Source organism: Rhinopithecus roxellana, chromosome 9 (genome assembly GCF_007565055.1).
Source record: "Rhinopithecus roxellana isolate Shanxi Qingling chromosome 9, ASM756505v1, whole genome shotgun sequence".
NCBI lineage: Eukaryota > Metazoa > Chordata > Mammalia > Primates > Cercopithecidae > Rhinopithecus > Rhinopithecus roxellana.
The window spans coordinates 111,275,762-111,299,349 of NC_044557.1; the positions used below are offsets into that span (position 1 = coordinate 111,275,762).

At 36.1% G+C, this 23,588-nt stretch overlaps 1 protein-coding gene across 3 annotated transcripts in view; it reads left to right on the forward strand.

The window, feature by feature from the left end:
* The window catches only part of ADAM28 (ADAM metallopeptidase domain 28), a 68,365-nt gene that overhangs the window by 21,655 nt on the left and 23,122 nt on the right, over nt 1-23,588 (forward strand). For all 3 annotated transcript variants that reach the window (XM_010364119.2, XM_030937769.1, XM_010364118.1), the window contains exons 7-14: nt 5,222-5,293; nt 6,193-6,264; nt 9,168-9,337; nt 11,835-11,919; nt 15,272-15,402; nt 17,070-17,247; nt 18,580-18,669; nt 21,688-21,883. In XM_010364119.2, the coding sequence (XP_010362421.1) occupies nt 5,222-5,293; nt 6,193-6,264; nt 9,168-9,337; nt 11,835-11,919; nt 15,272-15,402; nt 17,070-17,247; nt 18,580-18,669; nt 21,688-21,883 (994 nt within the window). The remainder of the gene's footprint in view (nt 1-5,221; nt 5,294-6,192; nt 6,265-9,167; nt 9,338-11,834; nt 11,920-15,271; nt 15,403-17,069; nt 17,248-18,579; nt 18,670-21,687; nt 21,884-23,588) is intronic.

Below are 23,588 nucleotides of genomic sequence, written 5' to 3' on the forward strand. Positions count from 1 at the left end.
AAGATGTCTCAGAAATAAAAAGATCTTAAAGGACTAACATGAAAAATTATTTGTCAATAAATTTGATAGCCTAGAGAAAATAGATGAATTCCTAGAAAAATACAACCTATAAGGGTTGAATCAGAAAGAAGTAGAAAGCCTGAACAGAGTAATAACAAAGAGATTGACATAGTAATTAAAAACCTTTCAACAAGGAAAACCTAGGACTAGATGACTCTAGAGCTGAAAAGTATCAGACATTCAAAGAAGAATTATCACCAATAATTTTTAAAATTTTCAAAAAAATAGAGATGGAAGCTGTACTTCTTAACACTTTTTACAAGCCCAGCATTACCTTTATACCTAAGCCAAGACATAGACACCAAAGAAAGGAAAACTACAGGCCAATAATTCTGACAAACATTGAGGTAAAAATTTTCAATAAAATATTAGCAAATCAAATTCAACAACACATCCAAAAGATTATACATCATAATCAAATTGGATTTATTCTTGGCATACTGACTTAACATACACAACTTGATCAATGTAATATATCAATCATATCAACAGACTGAAAGACAAAAAATGCATGATCATATCAATTGGTGAAAAGGCATTAAACGAAGTTCAACATGCTTTCTTGATTAAAAGTTTAGGCAGTTAAATAATGGTGTGTAGTTAGTGGTTCTTGATTTGAGAGTTTAGACATAGAAGAAAAGTTCCTCAACATCATAAAGGCCATTTATTTATTTATTTATTAATATATTTTAGCAGTCAAATATGCCTTATTTTATTAACGCACAGTCTTACAAATCCTCTTGATTTAGGATATTTGTAAACATTCTATAGCAGCTAGTTTCCCAAAACTAAATCAAAGTTGATAGTTTATAATCAGAAAACTTTTTTACATGCCAGTTACATTTCAGAGATTTTGTCATTCTTATATTCTTCTTTCTTCATGGAAATAAGTGCTCACTCAAATATGTGGGTCTTCTTCTGAAATTCGTTTAATATGTAACTTTTGTCCTTGGCTTAGTTGGAATTCGAGTTTTGATAAGAAAGGTGTGGTTAAGTGCACATAATCATAGACTTTCAGCAACCACACAAATGTTGATAGTGTACAATGCAGTTGTTGATGATTAAAGCATAATGAATATTTAAGAACACTTTTGCATTATTTTATTTGAAGCTGGAATGATGTGAAACTCTAAAATATGTCTCAGCCCAAGCAATAAGGTTTACCTGCCCACTCTTCTTTCTCTTTATTTTTTAAATTAAAAGCCATTTATGAAAAGCCACTGATAACATCATAATCAATCAGAAAGGAGAAATAGAAAGCCATTCTTCTGGTACCAGGCAAGGATGCCTACTTTTACCACTTCTATTAAACATGTACCAGAAGCACTATCAAGAGCATTTAGAAAAGAAAAGGAAACAAACGTTCAACTTAGAAAGGAAGAACTAAAATTATCTCTATTTGCAGATGAAATGATTCTACCTATAGAAAACCCTAATGATTCCACTGAAAGCCTGTTAACACCAATAAATAAATTCAAGAAAGTTGCAGGATATAAAATCAACAGACACAATCTGTGACATTTCTATCCACAAAATAACCTAGTCAAAAATGAAATCAAGAACACCATTCCATTTATAACATAAGTAATACTTGGGAATAAATTTTACTAAGGAGGTGAAAGACCTGTACACCGAAGGCTGTAAAACATTGATGAAGGAAATAGAAGGAAATGCAAATAAATGAATATTCCATGCTCATGAATTAGAAGACTATTGTTAAAATGTTCATACTACCTAAAGCAATATGTAGATTCAATGCAATCCTTATAAAAACCCCAATTACAGTATTTACGGAAATAAGAAAAAAATCATACAATTTGTAGGGAACCACAAAATATCCCAAATAGTCAAAGGAATTCTGAGAAAAAAAAGACATCATACTACCTGATTTAAAGTTATATTACAAAGATATAGTAATTGAAACAGTATAATGGCATAAAAGCAGACACCTACACCAGTGGATCAGAATCGCAAGCTCAGAAATAAATCCAAACATATATGGTCAATTAATTTTCAACAAGGGCACCAAAAAGACACACTGGGGAAAGGATAGTCTCTTCAATAAATAGTGCTGGGAAAACTGGATATCCACATGCAAAATTATGAAATTGAATCCTTTTCTTATACCATAACTAAAAATCAAACCAAAATGAGTAAGAAACCTAAATGTAATATCTAAAACCATAAAACTCCTAGAAGAAAATAGAGGGGAAAAGCTGTTTGACATTAACCTTGACAATGACTTCTTAGATATCATACCTAAAAGCTAAGGTTATAAAATGTAAAAAAAGAGACTATATCAAACGAAAAAGCTTCTGCACAGCAAATAAAACAAACAAAATGAAAAGTAATCTAAAAAAAAGTGGGGGAATGAGTGTCAAATATATAGAGGTAGAGAATAAAACAGTGGTTACCAGGGTCTAGGTAGGGACAGGAAATGGGGAGATACAGGTCTAAGGATACCAAGTAGCCAATGTGCTGGGTGAAGCAGTTGAAAGATCTAATGTACAATATGAGGACTGTTAAGGACAAACTGTAGACAAATTTAACAGAGTTTAATTGAGCAAAGAATGGTTTGAGAATCCAGCAGCCCTCAGAACCAGAAGAGGTTCAGAGCGATTCCGTGCTGCTCGATGGTTGGAGAGGATTTACGGACAGAAAAATGACGTACAGAAAATGTATTAAGGTACAGAAACAGCTGCATTGGTTACAGCTTGGTGTTTGCCTTATTTGAACATGGTTTGAAGAGTTGGCCACCTTTGATTGGCCAGAACTTGGTGAAACTCCTAGCTATATGTTGCTGTGAATATCGACTCCTGGGTTTGCTTGTACAGGCCTCTTATCCCTCTGTCTCCATTCCTTGGTAACTATGTGGAAAGAGCCTTGCTTTTGAGACATTTTATCTTTTTGACTTTCCTCTACCTCAGGAGTGCTATTCCTTCTCATTTCCTTTCTGTCACCATTGCTCTGATTGACTGGTAAATATTAGAGAACCTCACATAACTCAATCCTGGATCTTTTTCTTTATCTACACATTCTTCCTAGGTAATCTCACCCTGTCCTGTGCCTTATTTAAATAGGAACTGTGCACTAATGGCCATCAGATGTGTATCTCTACCCTCTGCCCCTCTCCTAAAGGCCAGACTGTTATAATTATCTTTTTAATATATCTACTCAAACATCTGATATCACAAACCTAAAGTATGTCCCAAAAAGAACTACCAATTTCTAAACCACAAACAAAACCTACTCCTCTCTTTTTCTCCCCATTTTACTTAACACTACCACCACTCATTATTTGTTCAAGTTTGGATCTAGAAATTATCCTTGATTCTCTTTTTCTTCATCCCTCCTTACATGGTATCCATCAGAAAGTGCCTCCAACATATTTCAGATCTTTTACTTTGCTCCCTTTTCTGACTATGCCAAGGTACCATCTCATAATAACCATGGCAACAGCCTCTGCCTGACCTGCCCATCCCAGTTCAGCAGAATCCACACTCCACACAATCAATCCAGTGCCATTTTTATTGTAAATCACATCACATCCCTTTTCTGTTCAAAGCCCTCTGATGTCTTCCCATAGCATTTAGTATAAAAGCCACACAACTGACCACAGGTCACAAACCCCTATATGATTGTCATCCCATCGACCTCTCTGGTCTCTTCCTCTCTTTACTCCCCATCTCTCAGTGACCTGCCCCATTATGTTATACAAAACACAAGCATTTTTTTTTCTATGCTCTAAATATGCCAATACTATTTCGCCTTAGAGTCTATTTACTAATTTTTTTTTTCTCTGCTGGAATTGTCTTCCAATTTATCTTTCCTTGCCTGGCTTCTCATTTTCCTTAATACATCTGCTAGACGACCAGCTCTTTAGATAATTTCACCTATTCTGAAATAACTACCTAGTAACTCAATATCACATGCCCACTTTAATCCTCCACATAGCACTGGCCACCATCTGATATGTTTATGTCTCTTGTAAGCTTCATCAACAGATAGACCATGTTGATTTCACTACTGCATTTGCAGTTCCCAGAGCACTCTCAGTGTATTGTAAGTGCTAATAAATATTTTGTTCCCATGGAGGGTAGGAAGTAAGTACATGTCTCATTAGATAACATCTAAAAGTCTATCTTCAGAAATTTGTTCTTTGTAATCGAACTTAAGTTACCTACTAAAAGACGTGCACTTCCAGAAATGCAATCTAATAAACTTTGATGAGCTATTATTTAGTAGGAATAATCTATTGGTCCCTTTTCAATGAGACAATGCACTATGTAACTTTTCTTTCTCTCTCTTTTTTTTTTTTTTTTTTTTTGAGATAGAGTCTCACTCTGTTGCGCAGGCTGGAGTGCAGTGGTGTGATCTTGGCTCACTGCAAGCTCCGCCTCCCGGTTCACGACATTCTCCTGCCTCTGCCTCCCCAGTAGCTGGGACTACAGGCACCCACCACCACGCCCGACTAATTTTTTGTATTTTTAGTAGAGACGGGATTTCACTGTGTTAGCCAGGATGGTCTCGATCTCCTGACCTCGTGATCCGCCCGCCTCGGCCTCCCAAAGCGCTGGGATTACAGGCATGAGCCACCGCGCCCGGCCTAACTTTTTTTTTTTTAGATAGAGAAAGGAACAGAACATTGGTAAGTTTGAAAACATGGGAAGGAGAGAAGAGAACCAAGTAGACTAGAAACAATGGTGTCTCTGCATTGCACTATTGATAAAGGAGCTGGTATTTCACCAGGATATGAATTAAAGGCTACCAAAGAAAACAAAACAAACAAAAAAACCGAAAAACACTAGGAGGATGCTGAAGTCAAAGTTACTCTATTTTGTGTCAGGATGCTGAAGAAGTCTACTGTTCAAAACAATAGAAAGACTTTGGTTTTATTTCTAGCTCCCCTACTAGTAACATAATTTAGACCCCTTGATAAAATGAAGAAGTCAGACCAGAATATTGCTGGGGTCCCTTCACCTCCAAATTTATGAGCCTTGTCGGTAGATAATCCTGCCTGTTGAATTGGGTTAAAATGCTAATATTGTCTGCCTTTACTCCAGATATAAACCAACTGCTTATAAAATTACAGATGTCAAATAATATAAGAACTTTTGTGGAAGAAGATGTTGTATCAGTAATTCTCCCCTTTATATTTCAGAAATCGAATGATGGGAAGGTTCAGAAACATGAGAAATACATAGAATATTATTTGGTCCTGGATAATGGTGAGGTAATTGTATGAGATAAATGTGCTGTCTTCCAAAACTCCCATTCATATATATTTATTTATTATAGAGACATTAAGTATCTGGATGAGACTTAAAGAATCATGAATATGAGCTATGGTTACATATTTTTCTAAAACTATGAAATTTGACATTTGTAATTAAGCTGATATGATTTCTTCTTTTCAGAGACATCAGGGCAATTGATACGATATGCATAAATTGTTGGGACTTATAATACTGTTTTCTTATTGACTTAAGAGCACCCAACTAGGTTTCCAATTATATTCTTCTGTCATTGTCTTTTGTTGTTAAATCATTTGTAAATTAAAATTTATTCTCATTAGGGAGTCATTATAAAAGCTTACTTGGTCACAATGAAAGCTTAGTGAATGGAATCCTCTGAAAAGGCAAATCTTTGGTGACAGTCATTGTTTATCTTCTACTGTAAGAATGCATTTTCATATACTGGGTTTTCTAAATTTAAAATGCACATGTGTATGAAAATATAAGTCAACTATTAGCTCAGGCCCTAAGCTTTGGCCTTACTTATTGTGCTTAATTCATGTACTATTCATATACATATCTCTTAAATTAATAAGGCATTCCTTTTGCTAATTCTGCATAGCTTAGAAAACTATAGAATTTAAGTGAAAATACATTTGGAATAATTCTTTAGAGCTTTATACTGAGCTAGTACTTCAGAAGAGAAAACATCATATTCACTCCCAAAGTGCTTTAATGTAGCTAGACAAATAGGAATTTGATTCTAACTTTTAATTAACTCTAATAACTAAATTTAATTGAAATCAATAAGTAATATAAGAGAAGATACCCTTTTAACCTTCCAAGTATATTAATTTTTATCAATGCCCATAATATTCTTTCTTAATTTTTCTTTTAGTTTAAAAAGTACAATGAGAATCAAGATGAGATCAGAAAGAGGGTGTTTGAGATGGCTAATTATGTCAACATGGTAAGACATATTTTATTACCTGCAGTTTTAAATAGTTTGCTGGGAGATGTCTTTGGGTTTTTCAATGAACGCACTTGAAGCAGGGAAGCAAAGTCAAGACACTTGAGACCAATGTGGCTGACTAACTCCCGAAGGATGACCACAACTTTTGCTACACAGTGGAACATGAATATTAATACCACAAACCAACACTTTTCTTATTTACCTGCCACACTATTCTCAGGTATAAGAAGACATAAAAACTGATTTTACATGGGTGCATTGTGTTTTCCAAAAATCCACTAAGAAAATGCTGAAGACCAAATCCCAACAGAAAGCTGGTCCAGAGGGGAAAAAATAATTTTAAAAATGCAAAGCACTGTCACAGTAGCATATTTCATAAACAATGATCTCATGTAATCCCCAGAACAATCCTAAATGTTACTAAAACCTAATGTATAGCTAAGGATTCATATTGTCAGAAACAAAGTAACTCACCTAAGATCACAAAGTGAGAAAAGGATAGCCATGAGGTTTGAATATAGATTTGTCAGATTTCCAAACCCATTTGAGTCATACAACTGTTGACTATGTTCTTTAGACATGATTGTGTTACCTAATTTCCAAAATATTTAAAAAATGGTTTTACAACTTTTAAGTACTAATTCTTAGTTTTCTGTTTGTTGGATATATAGTTGGCATACTTATTTTGAAATGAATGAGTCTCTTTGTGGTATTCTATAAATGTTCTGAAGATAATTTTTTGTTGTACAACATAATGCTGTAATATACTTATTTTGATATGCATATACATAGTGAAGTGATTACCACAGTCAATATATATGAAATAAAAGAAGTAATAAATTTCCTTCTTACGCTGATGGGAATGATTTGTGGAGGGCTAAACATTGATAATGCAGGAAAGACAGAAGAATTGTTGGAATAATCTTGATGGGGGCAGAAATAAGAGATGTAGTACGTATGTGGAGAAACTGGTCTTAGACTCAGAGGTTGTTCATTTATATAGTAGATGGGGAGGCGCAGGGTGTTTGGACAAGAATAGGTGAGGGGATGGGCCAATGGTGGGAGCTTGTGGACATTCTCTTCAAATTGCTCTTATACTCTCAGTGAATATGGAAGCAAGGACAACTGTGAAAGTCAGATTTAAAAGAAATGTTAGAATTACTAAGAAGAGGAGTATAAAAAATGTGTGCAGACAACTGCATGTGAATGGAATTTGGAAATACAGCAGTTTTGCTGGAAAGCGTTAAGGACTACTTGAGGTTGGTAGTCACAGCTTTAAAGTGAGAGCAATCAGGGTCAGGTGCAGTGGCTCACGCCTGTAATCCCAGCGCTTTGGGAGGCTGAGGTGGACGGATCATGAGGTCAGGAGATCGAGACCATCTGGCTAACACGGTGAAACCCCGTCTCTACCAAAAAAAGAAAATACAAAAAATTAGCCGGGCGTGGTGGTGGGTGCCTGTAGTCCCAGCTACTCTGGAGGTTGAGGCAGGAGAATGGCGTGAACCTGGGAGGCACAGCTTGCAGTGAGCCAAGATCGCACCACTGCACTCCAGCCTAGGAGACAGAGCGAGACTCCGTCTTAAAAAAAAAAAAAAAAAAAAAAAAAAAAAAAGGGAGAGCCATCAGAACAATGTGTTTTCCCCTGTGTTCAAGGGCAGAAGGAGGAGAGGTTTAGAGGCAAGTTGCTTTTAACCAGGGTTGGAGTTTTGTCAGGTGAGTAAAATTAAGCAAGAAAGGAACAAGGAAGTTAAGGAAGTTGAGGGGAACAATCAAGTGAAGGATGATAACATGACTGGATTTTAACTTCACTTTCAGTAACTGCATTCCTTAATGCTTTTCTTGTTTTCCAAACTACCTTTTTTTAAGAAGTATTTAAGTTTCTTAGCAGAAAGTTGCTGGTGAGAATGTCACTGTGCACTTTTAGAAACTATAGTAGTAATTTAAGCTTTTATCTTTAGAGGAAGCATATTGTCTCATAAGCTTAACTCATTATTTCTAAAGTTTCTCCCATATGCATTGTGGATTATTTGTTTCAATTCATGTTTAAGATTAGAGGACCATTGTCTCATTCTGAAAATACATAAAATGGGTGGCTCATAAATGACAGCAATTTATTGCTCACAGTTCTGGGGGCTGGGAAGTCCAAATCAAGTTCCATCAACATTTGGTTTCTGGTGAAGATTGTCTTCCTGGCTTGGAGACCAGCTGCCTTCTCACTGTGCCTTTATATGGTGGAAGGGACAAAGCAATTCTCTGGGGACCTCTTTTTTAAGGGCACTAATCTCATTCATGAGGGCTCCACTCTTATAACCTAATCACCTCCCAAAGGCCCCACCTCCTAACACACCATCACCTTGGGGGTTAGGATTTCAATGCATGAATTTTGGGGGACACAAACATTCAAACTATAGCAACTACTTAGCTTATTGTAAATGTGTCGATGTACATTTGATTATATCATGTTACTACTTTAATGCCTAACCCGGCACTGAGCAAACTTTGCTAATTCTGAAATATTCTCACTCTGAGAGCACTGAAAAACATATAGGCAATTGAAGCCATAGTAATGGGCCACTGACACAAAATTATAGTATTTCTTAAGAGCACAAACAGGAATATTTTGTCTTAACAGGGCCTTTTCTATATACTCCCCCCCCCCCCCCCAAGAAAAAGAAATTTACAGACCTGAACTATCTTAGGGGATCTGTCTTTTGTTTTGAATGGGAGTTTTAGTGTCTACAAAATAGTCAATACATTCTGTTTCGCAAATATGCTTGGAAATAAGGTTTTTAATACTGCTGTGATTAATGTTTAAAAATACAAAATACATTGAAAATGTTTAAAATGATATCACCATTATAAGTAATTGCTTTGCCATTTTTTTTTTTTTTTTTGGACAGCTTTATAAAAAGCTCAATACTCATGTGGCCTTAGTCGGTATGGAAATCTGGACTGACGAGGATAAGATAAAGATAACCCCAAATGCAAGCTTCACCTTGGAAAATTTTTCTAAATGGAGGGGGAGTGTTCTCCCAAGAAGAAAGCATCATGATATTGCTCAGTTAATCACGTATGTACAGATTTTCCCCCATTGCACACTATGTGGTATTTGGTGGATACTTTTCTGAACCTTGGCAAAGTTGGCAAAGTGAGGTGTACACATAGGGGAGTAGACATTTATAGAGCACTTACTTGGATTATATGTCAAATATGCTCTTATTTTGGATCCAAGTATTTTCTTTTTTCAAAAAAAAGCAATGATTCATAAAAAGTTTGTTTTTATTGGGTATACAGGAAGAAAAGACAAGTTTATATAATGGAAAGATAGTTTTTGATTCAGTGTTTAATTAAAGAACTGATTGGCTTTAGGCTCAAGTTAGAAGAAACCTCTAGGATATTATTAGAAAAAAATTAAGTACTATATCCTAACCCCACATCTTCACTCATTTATTTCCTGCTGAAATGTCCAGTTAAGAACAATAGGGGAAATAAATCTAATGGCTATAAATTATATGAGACTGGAGGGTGTGCCTCAAAATGGTCAAGAAAATGCTGCGGGGTAGCTGGATAATATTTAGTTGAAATCAGCTAGAAGGAAGCAGTAAGGATTGACTTGAAGTTACTGAAGAGTCTATTATCTAAGAAAACCATGAATTTCATGGGAAATCAGTGAACTATGTCCACCAGAATTAGTTAATATTTCTGTGCTGGTCATCGGTTACTGCATAACAAACGAGTTTAAATTTCTGGGCTTGAAATAAGGCTTCTTCATTTACATAATTGGCACGTGGGCTCATTTGGCTGGAACAGTGAGTCTGGTTGGTTATGTTTCTGTCTATATCCCCTTTCATGTGCCCAGCTTGAGCTTCCCTTCAATATGGCTATCTTAGAGTAGGTGGACTTCTTACTAGGTGTCTAGTTTTTCTCAGACTAAGCATTTCAAGAGGCACAAGATAATGCATCAAGGTTTTTTATGATCTAACTACAAAAGTCACAGGGTGTCATTACTGGTATATTATCTTAATCAAGGGTAAGTTGTAGGGCCAATCCAGATTCAAGGGGAAGGCACTACTCAGGCTGAGAATACTGCAAGGCTGGTTCATTGAGGGGTCACCTTTGGGAAGTAGCCTACACAATTTCTTAATTTGGAAAGGTGAGTTTTAGACTCAAGAGCCCATTCTTTGTGGAGGGGTTTAGTGATTTTCCAAGGTCTCATAGCGGGTAAGTAATAAGGGAGCCAGACAAATTGCTGAATACTCCATCACAGTACAGTAATAGTGTAGAAGCTTAAAAATAATAGACGAGATGATAAATGTATAGGTAAAAATAAATGATGATACAATGTCAAGAATAGATTCCTTGAAGAGATCAGAAAAAAAATGAAAAAAGAAAGGAAATATTTGTTCTTCCAGTTATGCAATTAATGTCTTACCATTTACCAAACAAATTAACAGAAGATACTTATACTTAGGTGTAAGTAGGTTAAAAAATTAGAGTCCAAATATACTCTGTTCACTTAAAAGATAAACCAAAATATATAACTCCAAAATGAAGGAACTGTTTTTGCAAATGAGCAAGTGGGGAGAACTGAAACCACAAAAATGTAGAATGAAGTATAAATAACTTTGTGATATAATTTTAAAAGAGATTACAGATATCATAAATCTTTTAAGTATGTATAATGTAAAATATATTTTCAAAATAAATATCTGAAATCAGATTAAATGGATAAAATCTGCAGGGAATGAAAAATTGAGAAGTTTTCTCATTTATTTTACACAGCAGAATAGATACTGTCTATTTTTAATATTGTTTTATGGAAAATACAGGTTCAATTTCCCATGTAAATGCATCTACTAAGGAAATTAAAAACTTGATGCAAATTGGCCAAATTTCCAGAGACAATTAAGGGCCAGGATCTTGTACAGATAGAAAAAAAACCTAAAAGGAACGAGTATGAAATTATTGAAGATTTATAGAAAAATTAAAAGGAACCAAAAAAAAATTAAAATTACTAAAGAAAAAACATGTTATCTACGTAAGTGCAAATGATTCAAACCCCTCTCCAGTATAAAAATTATTTGAATGTCAGTGATCACTAATACAAATGCTTTCAAAATGGGCCCAATCCCTAAACCAACTGTAGCTAAAACAGTGCTAATGTAAAACAAAAGTATGTGATATAAAATTATGAGTAAAATATAAATAAAAACAAAGCCTCTGTGGTAATGCTAATATCAAAACAAGATATATATGGAGAAATATTTATTAGGACCAAAAATAGCCTTTCTTTTTCTTCACAAGGGATACATTTCACAATGAAAAGTGTTATAATCAGAAATGATAGAAAATAGTCAACGTAATTCTATCTAGGTGTTTGGATTTTAAGTGACACAAAAGCCATTCTACAGAAAAATGCCTTATGCAAATTCAAAAACTGAAGAAAAACATTGAGTGATGGTTCACAGTGAGTTTTTCTGGTAACCATTTAGGACTTTGGATGAATTGTCTATAAAAATAGAGCTTAGCATTATAATTTGTGATATCAATTTATTTCTTTCTTGCAGAGCAACAGAATTTGCTGGAATGACTGTGGGTCTTGCATTTATGTCTACAATGTGTTCTCCTTATCATTCTGTTGGCGTTGTTCAGGTCTGTATGACGATAAACTGTTGGTTCTATGGTTTACATTTACCAAATGCTTTTTAAAACATCTATAGAGAAGATCATGATAGTTTTTCTCCTTTGTTGACATGGTAAATAACATTGATTGAATTTCAAATGTTGAACTAATTTTGCATTCCAGGGTAAACTCAACATAGTGATAATGCATTATCTTTTTAATATATTGTTTAGCATGAAGTTTTTAGCTAAAAACTCTCAATAAACTAGGTATTGAAGGAACATATCTCAAAATAATAGCTATTTATGATAAACTGACAGCCAATATCATACTGAATGGGCAAAAGCTAGAAGCATTCCTTTTGAAAACCAGCACAAGACAAGGATGCCCTTTCTCACCACACCTGTTCAACATAGCATTGGAAGTTCTGGCCAGGGCGTTCTGGCCCGGGCAATCAGGCAAGAGAAAGAAATAAAGGGTATTCAGATAGAAAGACAGGAAGTCAGATTGTATCTGTTTGCAGATGACATGATTGTATAATTAGAAAACCCCATCGTACCAACCAAAAATATCCTTAAGCTGATAAGCAACTCCAGCAGTCTCTGGATACAAAATCAATGTGCAAAAATCACAAGCATTTCTATACACCAATAACAGACAAGCAAATCACGAGTGAACTCCCATTCACAATTACTACAAACAGAGTAAAATACCGAGGAATACAACTCACAAGGGATATGAAGGACCTCTTCAAGGAGAACTACAAACCACTGTTCAAGGAAATAAGGAAGGACACTAACGAATGGAAAAATATTCCATGCTCATGGATAGGAAGAATCAATATCATGAAAATGGCCATACTGCCCAAAGTAATACAGATTCAGTGCTATACCCATCATACCATTGACTTTCTTCACAGAATCGGAAAAAAACTACTTTAAATTTCATATGAAACCAAAAAAGAACCTGCATGGCCAAGACAATCCTAAGGAAAAAGAACAAAGCTGGAGGCATAACACTATCTGACTTCAAACTATACTACAAGGCTACAGTAACCAAAACAGCATGGTACTGGTACAAAAACAGAAATATAGACAAATGGAACAGAACAGAGGCCTCAGAAATAACACCACGCATCTACAACCATCTGATCTTTGACAAACCTGACAAAAACAAGCAATGGGGAAAGGATTTTCTATTTAATAAATGGTGCTGGGAAAAGCGTACAGATTTTTTAAGAGTATGCCTCTCTTTCTTCCCATCTATTATGTTATTGTTATCATATGTTTAACTTTATATGACATAAATACACAATACATTATTAATTTTTAGATGTCCATCTTTGCACTTTAAAATTAAAATATTTTTCATTTGTACAACAAACCCCCATGACACAGTTTAGCTAACAATCCTGCACTTGTACCTGTGAACTTATAATAGAAGCTTAAAAAAGAAGTTTTATATTTACCATCACTTTATTGCATTTCCAGCACTCTTTACTTCTGTATAAAAGTCCAAATTTCTATCTAGTATTTTTTCCTTTCAAGGGAATTTTTAAAAACATTCCTTATAATACAGTAAATTCTTTCAGTTTTGTTTGTCTAAGAAAGGCTTTATCTTACTTTCATTTTGAATATATTTTCACAAACTTTTTGGATGTCCTGTAACTCCAACTTACTGGTGGATTCAAGGGAAGTTATCGTTATCTATCTGCCTTATCCTTGTTAGTGTAAGAATAATGTTCTTTCCAGCTTTCTACATCCTAGATAGAAATGGAATTAACATACTTTTTTGTTACTATCTTTTGAGTCTGGGTTTGTAGTAGGTTTCATGGATGTACCGAAGAAGTAAAATACATATTTTCAAATTTGAAATAGCTTGCCATAAAATTGGAAGAAAACTGGCCTACCTAAAGCAATAGTTCTAACATATAATAGGTAGCTTAGTACTATTTTATGGAAGTGAAAACCATGCTAGGAATTCATAAGAGATGATTGTTGATGAATATTAACATAGTCAGGAAAAGTTGCATTAAGATGGACCTCAGCCTGTAATCCCAGAACTTTCGGAGGCCGAGGCAGGTGGATCACCTGAGGTCAGGAGTTCAAGACCAGCCTGGCCAACATGGTTAAACCCTGTCTCTACTGAAAATACAAAAAAATTAGCTGGACGTGGTGACTGGTGCCTGTAATTTCAGCTACTCAGAAGGCTGAGGCAGGAGAATCACCTGAACCCAGGAGGCAGAGGTTGTAGTGAGCAGAGATTGCACCATTGCACTCCAATCTGGGCAATAAGAGCGAGACAGTCTAAAAAAAAAAAAAAAAAAAAAAAAGGACCTCAAAGGGTAGGTAGGATTTAGAGCGGGGCAAGACAGAATGGGGATCATTCGAGGGCAAAAATCATTTAAGTTAGGAAAACCATTATTTGAAGAAAGAAACCATAATTTGAAAGGAACTTCAGATAGACCTCTAAACACATTTTAATTTTTCTTGGGCTTTTTGGCTTGCATTTTTCCCCATTTGGAGAGCTCTATATTTCTATATGGGAGGGTTTATCATGTTCATCTCAAAAGAATGAAAGAATATACAGTGTGTAGGTATCACCTTCCCAATTTACACAGCTGTTCCTTGTTTGCCACTCTTGTACTGTTCCTCATCAAACTTTACATTTAGTTCTTTGAGATGAAGTAGATAAGAGCATCAGACTTCTGTAGGTGGATGTTACTGGCAGATTCTTGTCTCCTCAATAGGACATTTTACCCTGCAGTGATTCTCCTGCATTGTTTTATTGCTCCTGGACAACTTATAGCTGCAAGCTCTAATTTATCTGCAAGCTTGGAGTTGAGTCCAAGCACCTCAAACCAGAAACAATCTGGTGATCAAGTTGGCTACAGGCTGATTTCACGCAATGGGCAAGTTTTTAAATGACTGATGTCTACTCTTGGCAATTACGGAATTGAGAAAGATACAAATAGAGCTAAAGTGCTAGGCTGACAAACAATTTTAGATCTCTAATGGCCAAATGCATCAAAGACTTCTAAAAGGCAAGCCAAAGGTAAGGGAGATATATCACTTTAAAAAAGTTCTTATTTCTTATTGTTGATGAGAATTTGCCATCTTTCTTGGAAGGAAAACTGGAACAACTTCCTTCATTATAAGAACCTACTCAAGGAGCAAAGGGCAGACCATATATGCTGTGATGGGCATTCAGTTCCATTTAGTACTCTGTGTGTGTGTGTGTGTGTGTGTGTGTGTGTGTGTGTGTGAAAGAGAAAGAGAGATGGCGAGTATGTGTGTGTGTGTGAAAGGGAGAGAGAGATGGCGAGTGAAGTATAATTTCAGTAGAAAATCAGAGAATCTTTTTCTTTTTTCATACCCTTAGGACCATAGTGACAATCTTCTTAGAGTTGCAGGGACAATGGCACATGAAATGGGCCACAACTTTGGAATGTTTCATGACAACTATTCTTGCAAGTGTCCTTCTACAATATGTGTGATGGACAAAGCACTGAGGTGAGGCTCATCTGGGCTCTGGGGACATGCTATGTAGCCCTGGTTTTGATCCACCATGGGCTGTACTACCTTAGGTCATCTTCAACAACGTGTTCAAGTTTTTGAGTCATTAAATAAATGTGCATTTGTGCCAAGCCACCTCATCTATATGTAATATTTTTTAATAACTCAGACATAATTTAAACATATTGTCTCTTTGCTGTTGGGGCAATTCATCATTTTATCCTCATCTATACAAGACCTGGCTTCAGAAAAATCATTAGCATTTATCAGATTTTCCATGAATTCAGAATAGATGGTGGTCAGAAAAGAGTTCTAGAATAAAACTCTAATTAAAGAAGAAACTGCTCATAGGAAAATGAGGACAGTCTATGAAAAGACATCACACATTCCTACCCTGAATTAGGCAAAATTTTTAGGCAATCTTATCTTTTAAAATCTCACAATCTTTTTTGTATATTCATGTCCTCTTTTCTATACATACAACTCACTCTATAAACTCTATTTCCTCTTTTCTATTTTCATTTCCTCCCTCAGCCCACTCAAGCTAGGGTCATTCTCCAAAGCCCCTGCACGAAACAGCATATGGCTGCATGCCAGTTACAGAGCTTATGTTACCTCTCCCCTCTATTACAGCAGTTTTTTTTTTTTTTTTTTTTTTTTTATACTTTAAGTTCTAGGGTACATGTGCGTAACGTGCAGGTTTGTTACATATGTATACTTGTGCCATGTTGGTGTGCTGCACCCATCAACTCGTCAGCACCCATCAATTCATCATTTATATCATGTATAACTCCCAATGCAATCCCTCCCCCCTCCCCATGACAGGCCCCAGTGTGTGATGTTCCCCTTCCCGAGTCCAAGTGATCTCATTGTTCGGTTCCCACCTATGAGTGAGAACATGCGGTGTTTGGTTTTCTGTTCTTGTGATAGTTTGCTAAGAATGATGGTTTCCAGCTGCATCCATGTCCCTACAAAGGACGCAAACTCATCCTTTTTTATGGCTGCATAGTATTCCATGGTGTATATGTGCCACATTTTCTTAATCCAGTCTGTCACAGATGGACATTTGGGTTGATTCCAAGTCTTTGCTATTGTGAATAGTGCCGCAATAAACATGCAATTCCTCAAGGATCTAGAACTAGATGTACCATATGACCCAGTCATCCCACTACTGGGTATATACCCAAAGGATTATAAATTATTCTACTACAAAGACACATGCACACGTATGTTTATTGCGGCATTACAGCAGTTTTAAACCTCATCTTTATCTGTATAATGAAGAGATCCTATCAGTAGGAATTCCTCTAAAGGAAAGTGAATTCTGAGACATGTAAATACATATTTTGGTACCTTTAGGTCTTTACAACACCCAAATGATCTAAGATTATCTGGAGAAGTCAGAGACGTATTTGTTTTATTAAAAGTGGCCTGGATGCTACACTTTGAAATATGACTATATTTTCTCATGAAATTGGAGGTGTTTGTGTCCACCCAGGTGGGTTAATTCAGGCATGCAAATGAGCTCGCGATCTGGCAGTTGGTCACTGGATTGGATTTTATCTTTTGGGGCAGGCTGTGGGTGTAATTGTGCCTAATGTCAGATCTGCTTCCCACATTTTAAGCATGATTATATTGCAGTTTTTCTTTCCTTATCTTCACAGCTTCTATATACCCACAGACTTCAGTTCCTGCAGCCGTGTCAGCTATGACAAGTTTTTTGAAGATAAATTATCAAATTGCCTCTTTAATGCTCCATTGCCTACAGAGATCATATCCACTCCAATTTGTGGGAACCAGATGGTGGAAATGGGAGAGGACTGTGACTGTGGGACATCTGAGGTACAGCCCATCACTTTCTAAAAGGATATAGTTGTTTTCCAATTGCTAAGAAGATAAATTATAAAATAATGTGTGGCCCACTATAACATTGTAGGTTTTTTGGGTAGTTTTGGGTATGTCCATTTGTAGGTATTTTCCAGGAAAATCTTTCTGACAACGAACCCTGAACTGCTGAACAGACCTTGCTATTTTCTCTCCCAGGGTTCTATCCTCATTTCTTTTTTTAAGGACTATTTACTAACTTGGGCTTTTTGTCCTCCTCCCTCCCTTTCTAAATGAAATACTTGAAGTTCTCTACGTGACTACGACTTACCCAGTATTACTTTAGACAGAGCACTATGAGTGCTCAGGGTACAAAGAGCTTGCCTGTTCAAGGTCACTGGGCTGGCAAATGGAGGAGCCAAGAACTGATATCAAATGTATCTGTTTCCAGCTCTGAAATACAAGACCACCCAGCACAGGGATCTGGTGCATCCCTTACTGCTTTGGGACCCAGGAGTTATTACCATCAGAAGTTCTGTGCTGACCCTCTTCACAGGGCAGCTGGGATTTTGAATGGGACCTCTGCTTCCATGTTATTAATGCTTAATATAAGTAATGCATCAAGCCTTCAGAGTATTGGCTTTCAGTAACTTTGAAATATGATTATATATTTAATTACATATTTACTCAATCTATGAGAAAAAGTAGTCTGTCCTGGTTGATGACTATATTTGAACTAAGGGCCAGAGTTTTAACCCTAAAATGTTGTAACTCTAAAACTCTCAATCTTCTGTGGGAATCTAGACAGCCTCAGGGAACAGTTTTGAGGTAGGAGTTTCTCCAATACCTTTTGCAGGTAGGATTCTGACACAAAGCAGAGAGACTAAGACAAAGTATTTGCATCAAGCACAGTTGAATTAAATATTAAAGTTTGATAAACAGCTATATCTTTAGCTTTTCAGTAGATATCCTAGCAATTGGATCAACTGTTAGATATGTACATAACTGATGAGTTGAAGGAATTATATTCTATAATTAGACAAATCTTATTTTAAGAACTGTGTTTATTCTTCATATTTTACCAAAAAGAATAGATCTTTCCTTAGTATTATTGGAGACTGAGGAAACTAGTTAATAGAAAAATGACATAAGTGGAATTCAGATAAACCACAAGCCATCAGTTGCTCCAAAATTTCAGGGTTTCTAATTTTTTTATCTTTATTTTTGAAGAAGTCATATTTAGACTCCACAAAAGTAACATATGCCTGATGACTGTATTATGTTACAAATTGTGCTGAACTGGGACCAAAAAGTAATGTTGCATTTACATTTGTTTCTCATATTTCTTAGGAATGTACCAATATTTGCTGTGATGCTAAGACATGTAAAATCAAAGCAGGTTTTCAATGTGTATCAGGAGAATGTTGTGAAAAATGCCAAGTAAGATCATTTTATTCTATTTTAATAATTATTACATTTTTGTACATTAACATCTCAGTGATTATGTTAACCGAAACAAGCAATGCAATATTTTTCTTTATATAAAATGATATATTGACTATTTACGAAGCACTTACTCAGTGTTCTACATACATGGCCTATTGAATCTTCCAGTGATCCTTCACAGTAGATATTATTTCATTTTGTTTTTGAGAATAAAATGCAGAGTAGAAAATGACCAAAATAATATGGCCACTATTTGTTACAGCCTGGATAAACCTGAGAACATTATGCTAAGTGAAATAAGCCAGCATAAAAAGACAAACACTGCATACTGATCTCACTTATATGTGGAATCCAAAAATATTGAATACATGCATAGTAGAATGGTGTTTACCAAGGGCAAGGAGGCTCGGGAAATGGGGAGATGATGTTCAAAAGGGACAAAGTTATGGTTTTTTAACATGAGTAAGGTTAAAGACGTAATGTACAACATGACTAGGTACAGGTACAACGTTACCGTATTGTATATTAATAATTTGCTAACAGAGTAGACTTTAAGTGTTCTCACCACACACACCCACACCCACACCTATGTAAGAGACCAATACATCAATTTGTTCGACTGTAGTAATCATTTCTTTCTAAAATTCTTTTTAAAGTTTTGTGGGCACATAGTAGGTGTACATATGTAGTAAGCATTTCACTATGTATATATATGTTAAAACATCATGTACACCTTAAATATAGACAACAAAAAAAATGTAAAAACAAACATGGCCACTGTTGAGTGACATAACCCCAAGTGTGACCATCTCCCAAGCCACAGCTAGTTACTCCTACCTGCTGCTGTTTCTCATGCTTCATGGCTTTCTCAGGTCAAATCTCTCACAAAACTGATTGTATCTCCCATTAACAATGTGTGTGATGGAAGAAGTTTTATTCTGAGTAGTGTGGAGGTGTCCCTATCTTCAATCTTTGAAGCCCCTTCAGGGTGAAGTTCTTCTAAATAAGACATGTCATTGTTCTCTGTGGTGCTTTTCTGAATTGTCCTTCAAGTTTAGTATTTAACTTTCTATTGTTGCATATCCTTTTACATTGTGAGGGTGTGTTTGTTTCCATAGTTAGATTGACTCCTGAGGCCAGAAGACTGATTCACTTTCACCTAGCACAGAATTTTATACATTTTAAATGATCTGTAACTGCAGCATGGACATGTAGATGGCACACCAGGTTATAAGGAATGCTTGGTGTAATTTTGTTTTTAATATCAGAGAGAGAGGAAAGAAGTTCAAAAGGAAGTAAATTTGAGAACTTAAGCAGTACTCAGAGTGTTTAGTAAATGCTGTTTGTTAGATTATGGTACATTAAAAAGTATCCAGTTTCTTACTATTTATTTAGAGCAATGATATACATATATGAAACATATGAAAATATAATGTGTGATTCAATAGCCATGTAGATACCATAATGATATATTAAACTTTTTTGTACAGTCTCACTTGATTTTCACAATGGCCTTATAAAGTAGATGTTGGATGGGGACAGGGATTTTCAGAGAGATTAAATCCATTTTCTAAAGTTCAGCGCTCAGACACCCACAGAGCCAAGATTCAAATTCCTGTCCTCTAAATCTGAATTCAAGGCTCTTTCCAAGCACATGAAAATAGGAGCAACAATTTGTATTGAAGATGTCAGAGGAGACTTGGTGGGAAAGGGGCTTTCAACTGGACTTAAAGTATTTTGGACAAAAGAGATTTAGACATAAAAGAACAACAACAAAAAAAGAATTTCCGGCCCGGTGCGGTGGCTCAAGCCTGTAATCCCAGCACTTTGGGAGGCCGAGACGGGCGGATCACGAGGTCAGGAGATCAAGACCATCCTGGCTAACACGGTGAAACCCCATCTCTACTAAAAAAAAAAAAAAATACAAAAAAACTAGCCGGGCGAGGTGGCTGGCGTCTGTAGTCCCAGCTACTCGGGAGGCTGAGGCAGGAAAATGGCGTAAACCCCGGAGGCGGAGCTTGCAGTGAGCTGAGATCCGGCCACTGTACTCTAGCCTGGGCGACAGAGCGAGACTCCCTCTCAAAAAAAAAAAAAAAAAAAAAGAATTTCCAAGTGAGGACACAGAAACAGCAAAGACATAAGAGGGGATACAAGCATGGTTTGTCTGGTATCTGGTAAGGAATGGTCTGGCTGGAGCCATGGGTTGAATTTGGAGGATCTCACATGCTTGCATTGAAATTTGGATTTGATCCCATCACTGGCATTAAGATATTCAAAGTTATTTGATGCAGTAAAAAACCTGCTCCTGTTAGAAAGGAAAAAACAAACAAACATACATGCTTTCTCAGTTTTGCAGGAATGGCAGAATGTTTCACTAACATTTCTCTGAGCAAATAAGAGTAAGATTTGCAGTATCTGATTACAATCGAGTTAATATATCAAGGGAATATTTGGTTATTTTTCCCTCATAAGTCATTCTATGAAAGAAGTGAGTTGAAAGGAACCAGCTGAACTTACAATAAAAGGAATTAAGGATTAGGAAACTCGAGGCCTGGGAAAGTCCGAGTCTGCTGATCTAGTGTTTGTAAACTTATCTCCTTGAATACCGAAGACCCACTTCACCAGTACATCTCTGACGTTGCAGATTTAAGTCTCCTTGGAGTTCCTGATAGAGATGCATTCAACCAAGGGAGAAATAACTCCCTTCCTTATATCTAAGTTGTTGCCTGTTTTTTTTTCCCCTGTACTTTTCTACATTATGTTTCTTTGGTGTTTTTGGTACAAATTCAGAAATATTGATTGCTTAAAATCTTAGGGCATTAACCAATATTAATAGAAGTGATATAGCAGATGATGGCTTTAATTTATAATGACAATGTAAGCTTCAGCGAAATGACACCTCAAACTACTATGCCCAAAAAGTCCAAGTGGAAAAATCTTTGTGTTAATTTGAGGTATCAGGGTAAAGCAGGTAGGGAAAACAAAAAGCCTTCTATTTTTGTTTTTCTACAGTTTAAAAAGGCTGGGATGGTGTGCAGACCAGCAAAAGATGAGTGTGACCTGCCTGAAATGTGTGACGGTAAATCTGGTAATTGTCCTGATGATAGATTCCGTGTCAATGGCTTCCCTTGCCATCACGGGAAGGGCTACTGCTTGATGGGGGCGTGCCCCACACTGCAGGAGCAGTGCACTGAGCTGTGGGGACCAGGTAGGAAGAAAAATCTTTTTTTTTGCATGTGCGAAGGAAAACAAATTTCAGATGACAGTGTTTAACCATGGCCAAAGGACCATTCTTAGAAACTTCGAACTCAAAATCATGGAAAGGTTTTAAGATTTGAGGTTGGTTTTAGGGTTGCTAGATTTAGCAAATAAAAATAAGGATGGACCAATTAAATTTTAACTTCAAATTAACAACCAAGCTTTTTGTCTTAGCATCAGTTTATCCCATGGAATATTTCAGGTGTGCTCCTACTAAAATAAATTATTTGTGTATCTGAAATTCAAATTAAACTGGGTGTCTTTTTTTTTTTTTTAAATCTGGCAACCCTAAGATCATGAACCCTTGGAAGTCTGTCTGTGTGTGTGTGTGTGTGTGTGTGTGTGTGTGTGTGTGTGTGCACGCGCGCGCGTGCAGGTGTGGCAGAAGCACTGGGGGATGGGACAGAAATAAGGAAAGGTGGAAAAAGGAAAAGAACAACTCTGGAAATGCAGAAAGGCAATACAGAAAAGTGAAAGTTCTTAAATGGTCACTTTGTCCATAACACCAAAATTTTAGAGACCATATTCTCTAATTTCACCAAGAAGAAAACTTGGAAAAATAAAAGATTAGAGAGATATCTGAAAATTTAAACAGCAATTTACATAGTATTAAATAACTTTATTAGAAAGGCAATTTTAGATCATATAAGTGATCTAGCTTATATGTGAAATCTAAAAAAGTTGAACGCATAGAAGTAAAAAGTAGAAGGCTGGTTTCCAGGGGGTGACAGGGAGGAGGTGGGGAGATGTTGGTCAGAGGATATAAAATTTAAGTTGAAAACAGCAAGTTTTTAAAAACCAGTTATTTGAACTTTCTGGATATGATGTGTATTGTGTACATGTATTTAATTGCCATACCCCCTTCCTAATACAGTTTCAGATTCCTACTTAAATGACTGAAACAGTATTTATTAAAATAGAGAAAATCTACATATTCCTAAAATTATTTGAAAGGGGTCATTGGATACCAGAAACTTTTCGTAATTCTTGAAAATACAGCTAAAACAAGATTCAGAAAATCAACAAAAATTTCTGACCTACAATGCACTGTGAAAACAAGAAACCTGGGAAATAAATAGACAAGACCCTAGAAAAACCTCCCTGTAAACTTCTGTCTTTGGCTACAGTGGGTTGAGACACAATTTGAGGAGCAAAGCTCAATGCCGTTAGTATGTCAGCAAGCTCACTGGTGTCCTGGAACCAGGCCTCAGCAATCCTGTCTCCAGTTCATGGATGTGCAAGGTTAAAAAGGTGGAAACAAAATTGACTGTTGGTTAAGAGGCTCATGTTTCCTTGGCTAACTTCAGTATATGGCAAAAACCAGGAGAAAAAATCTTTAGCACAGAGGTGAAGTTCTGAGCTTCGCCTTTATTATCTTGTAGTAAATATTAACTGCAAACAATATTAACTGTTACCCTCCTTTTTCGGACTTTACGATTAGTCTCCTCAGCAAATCTGTAAACTTCCTGGAACAGGGACATTGTCTACATTGTTCACAGTTGTATTCCCAGTGCCTCCCAGCATAGTACCTGGCTTTAGTAAAAAGCTCAAAATTGTCTATTGAATTAACATTGAATGTATTTATCTGATCATGAAATGGAGTAGACCTCTTAAGTCATACTTTTAAATATAGCCATTACAAAAGGCCAGAGAAA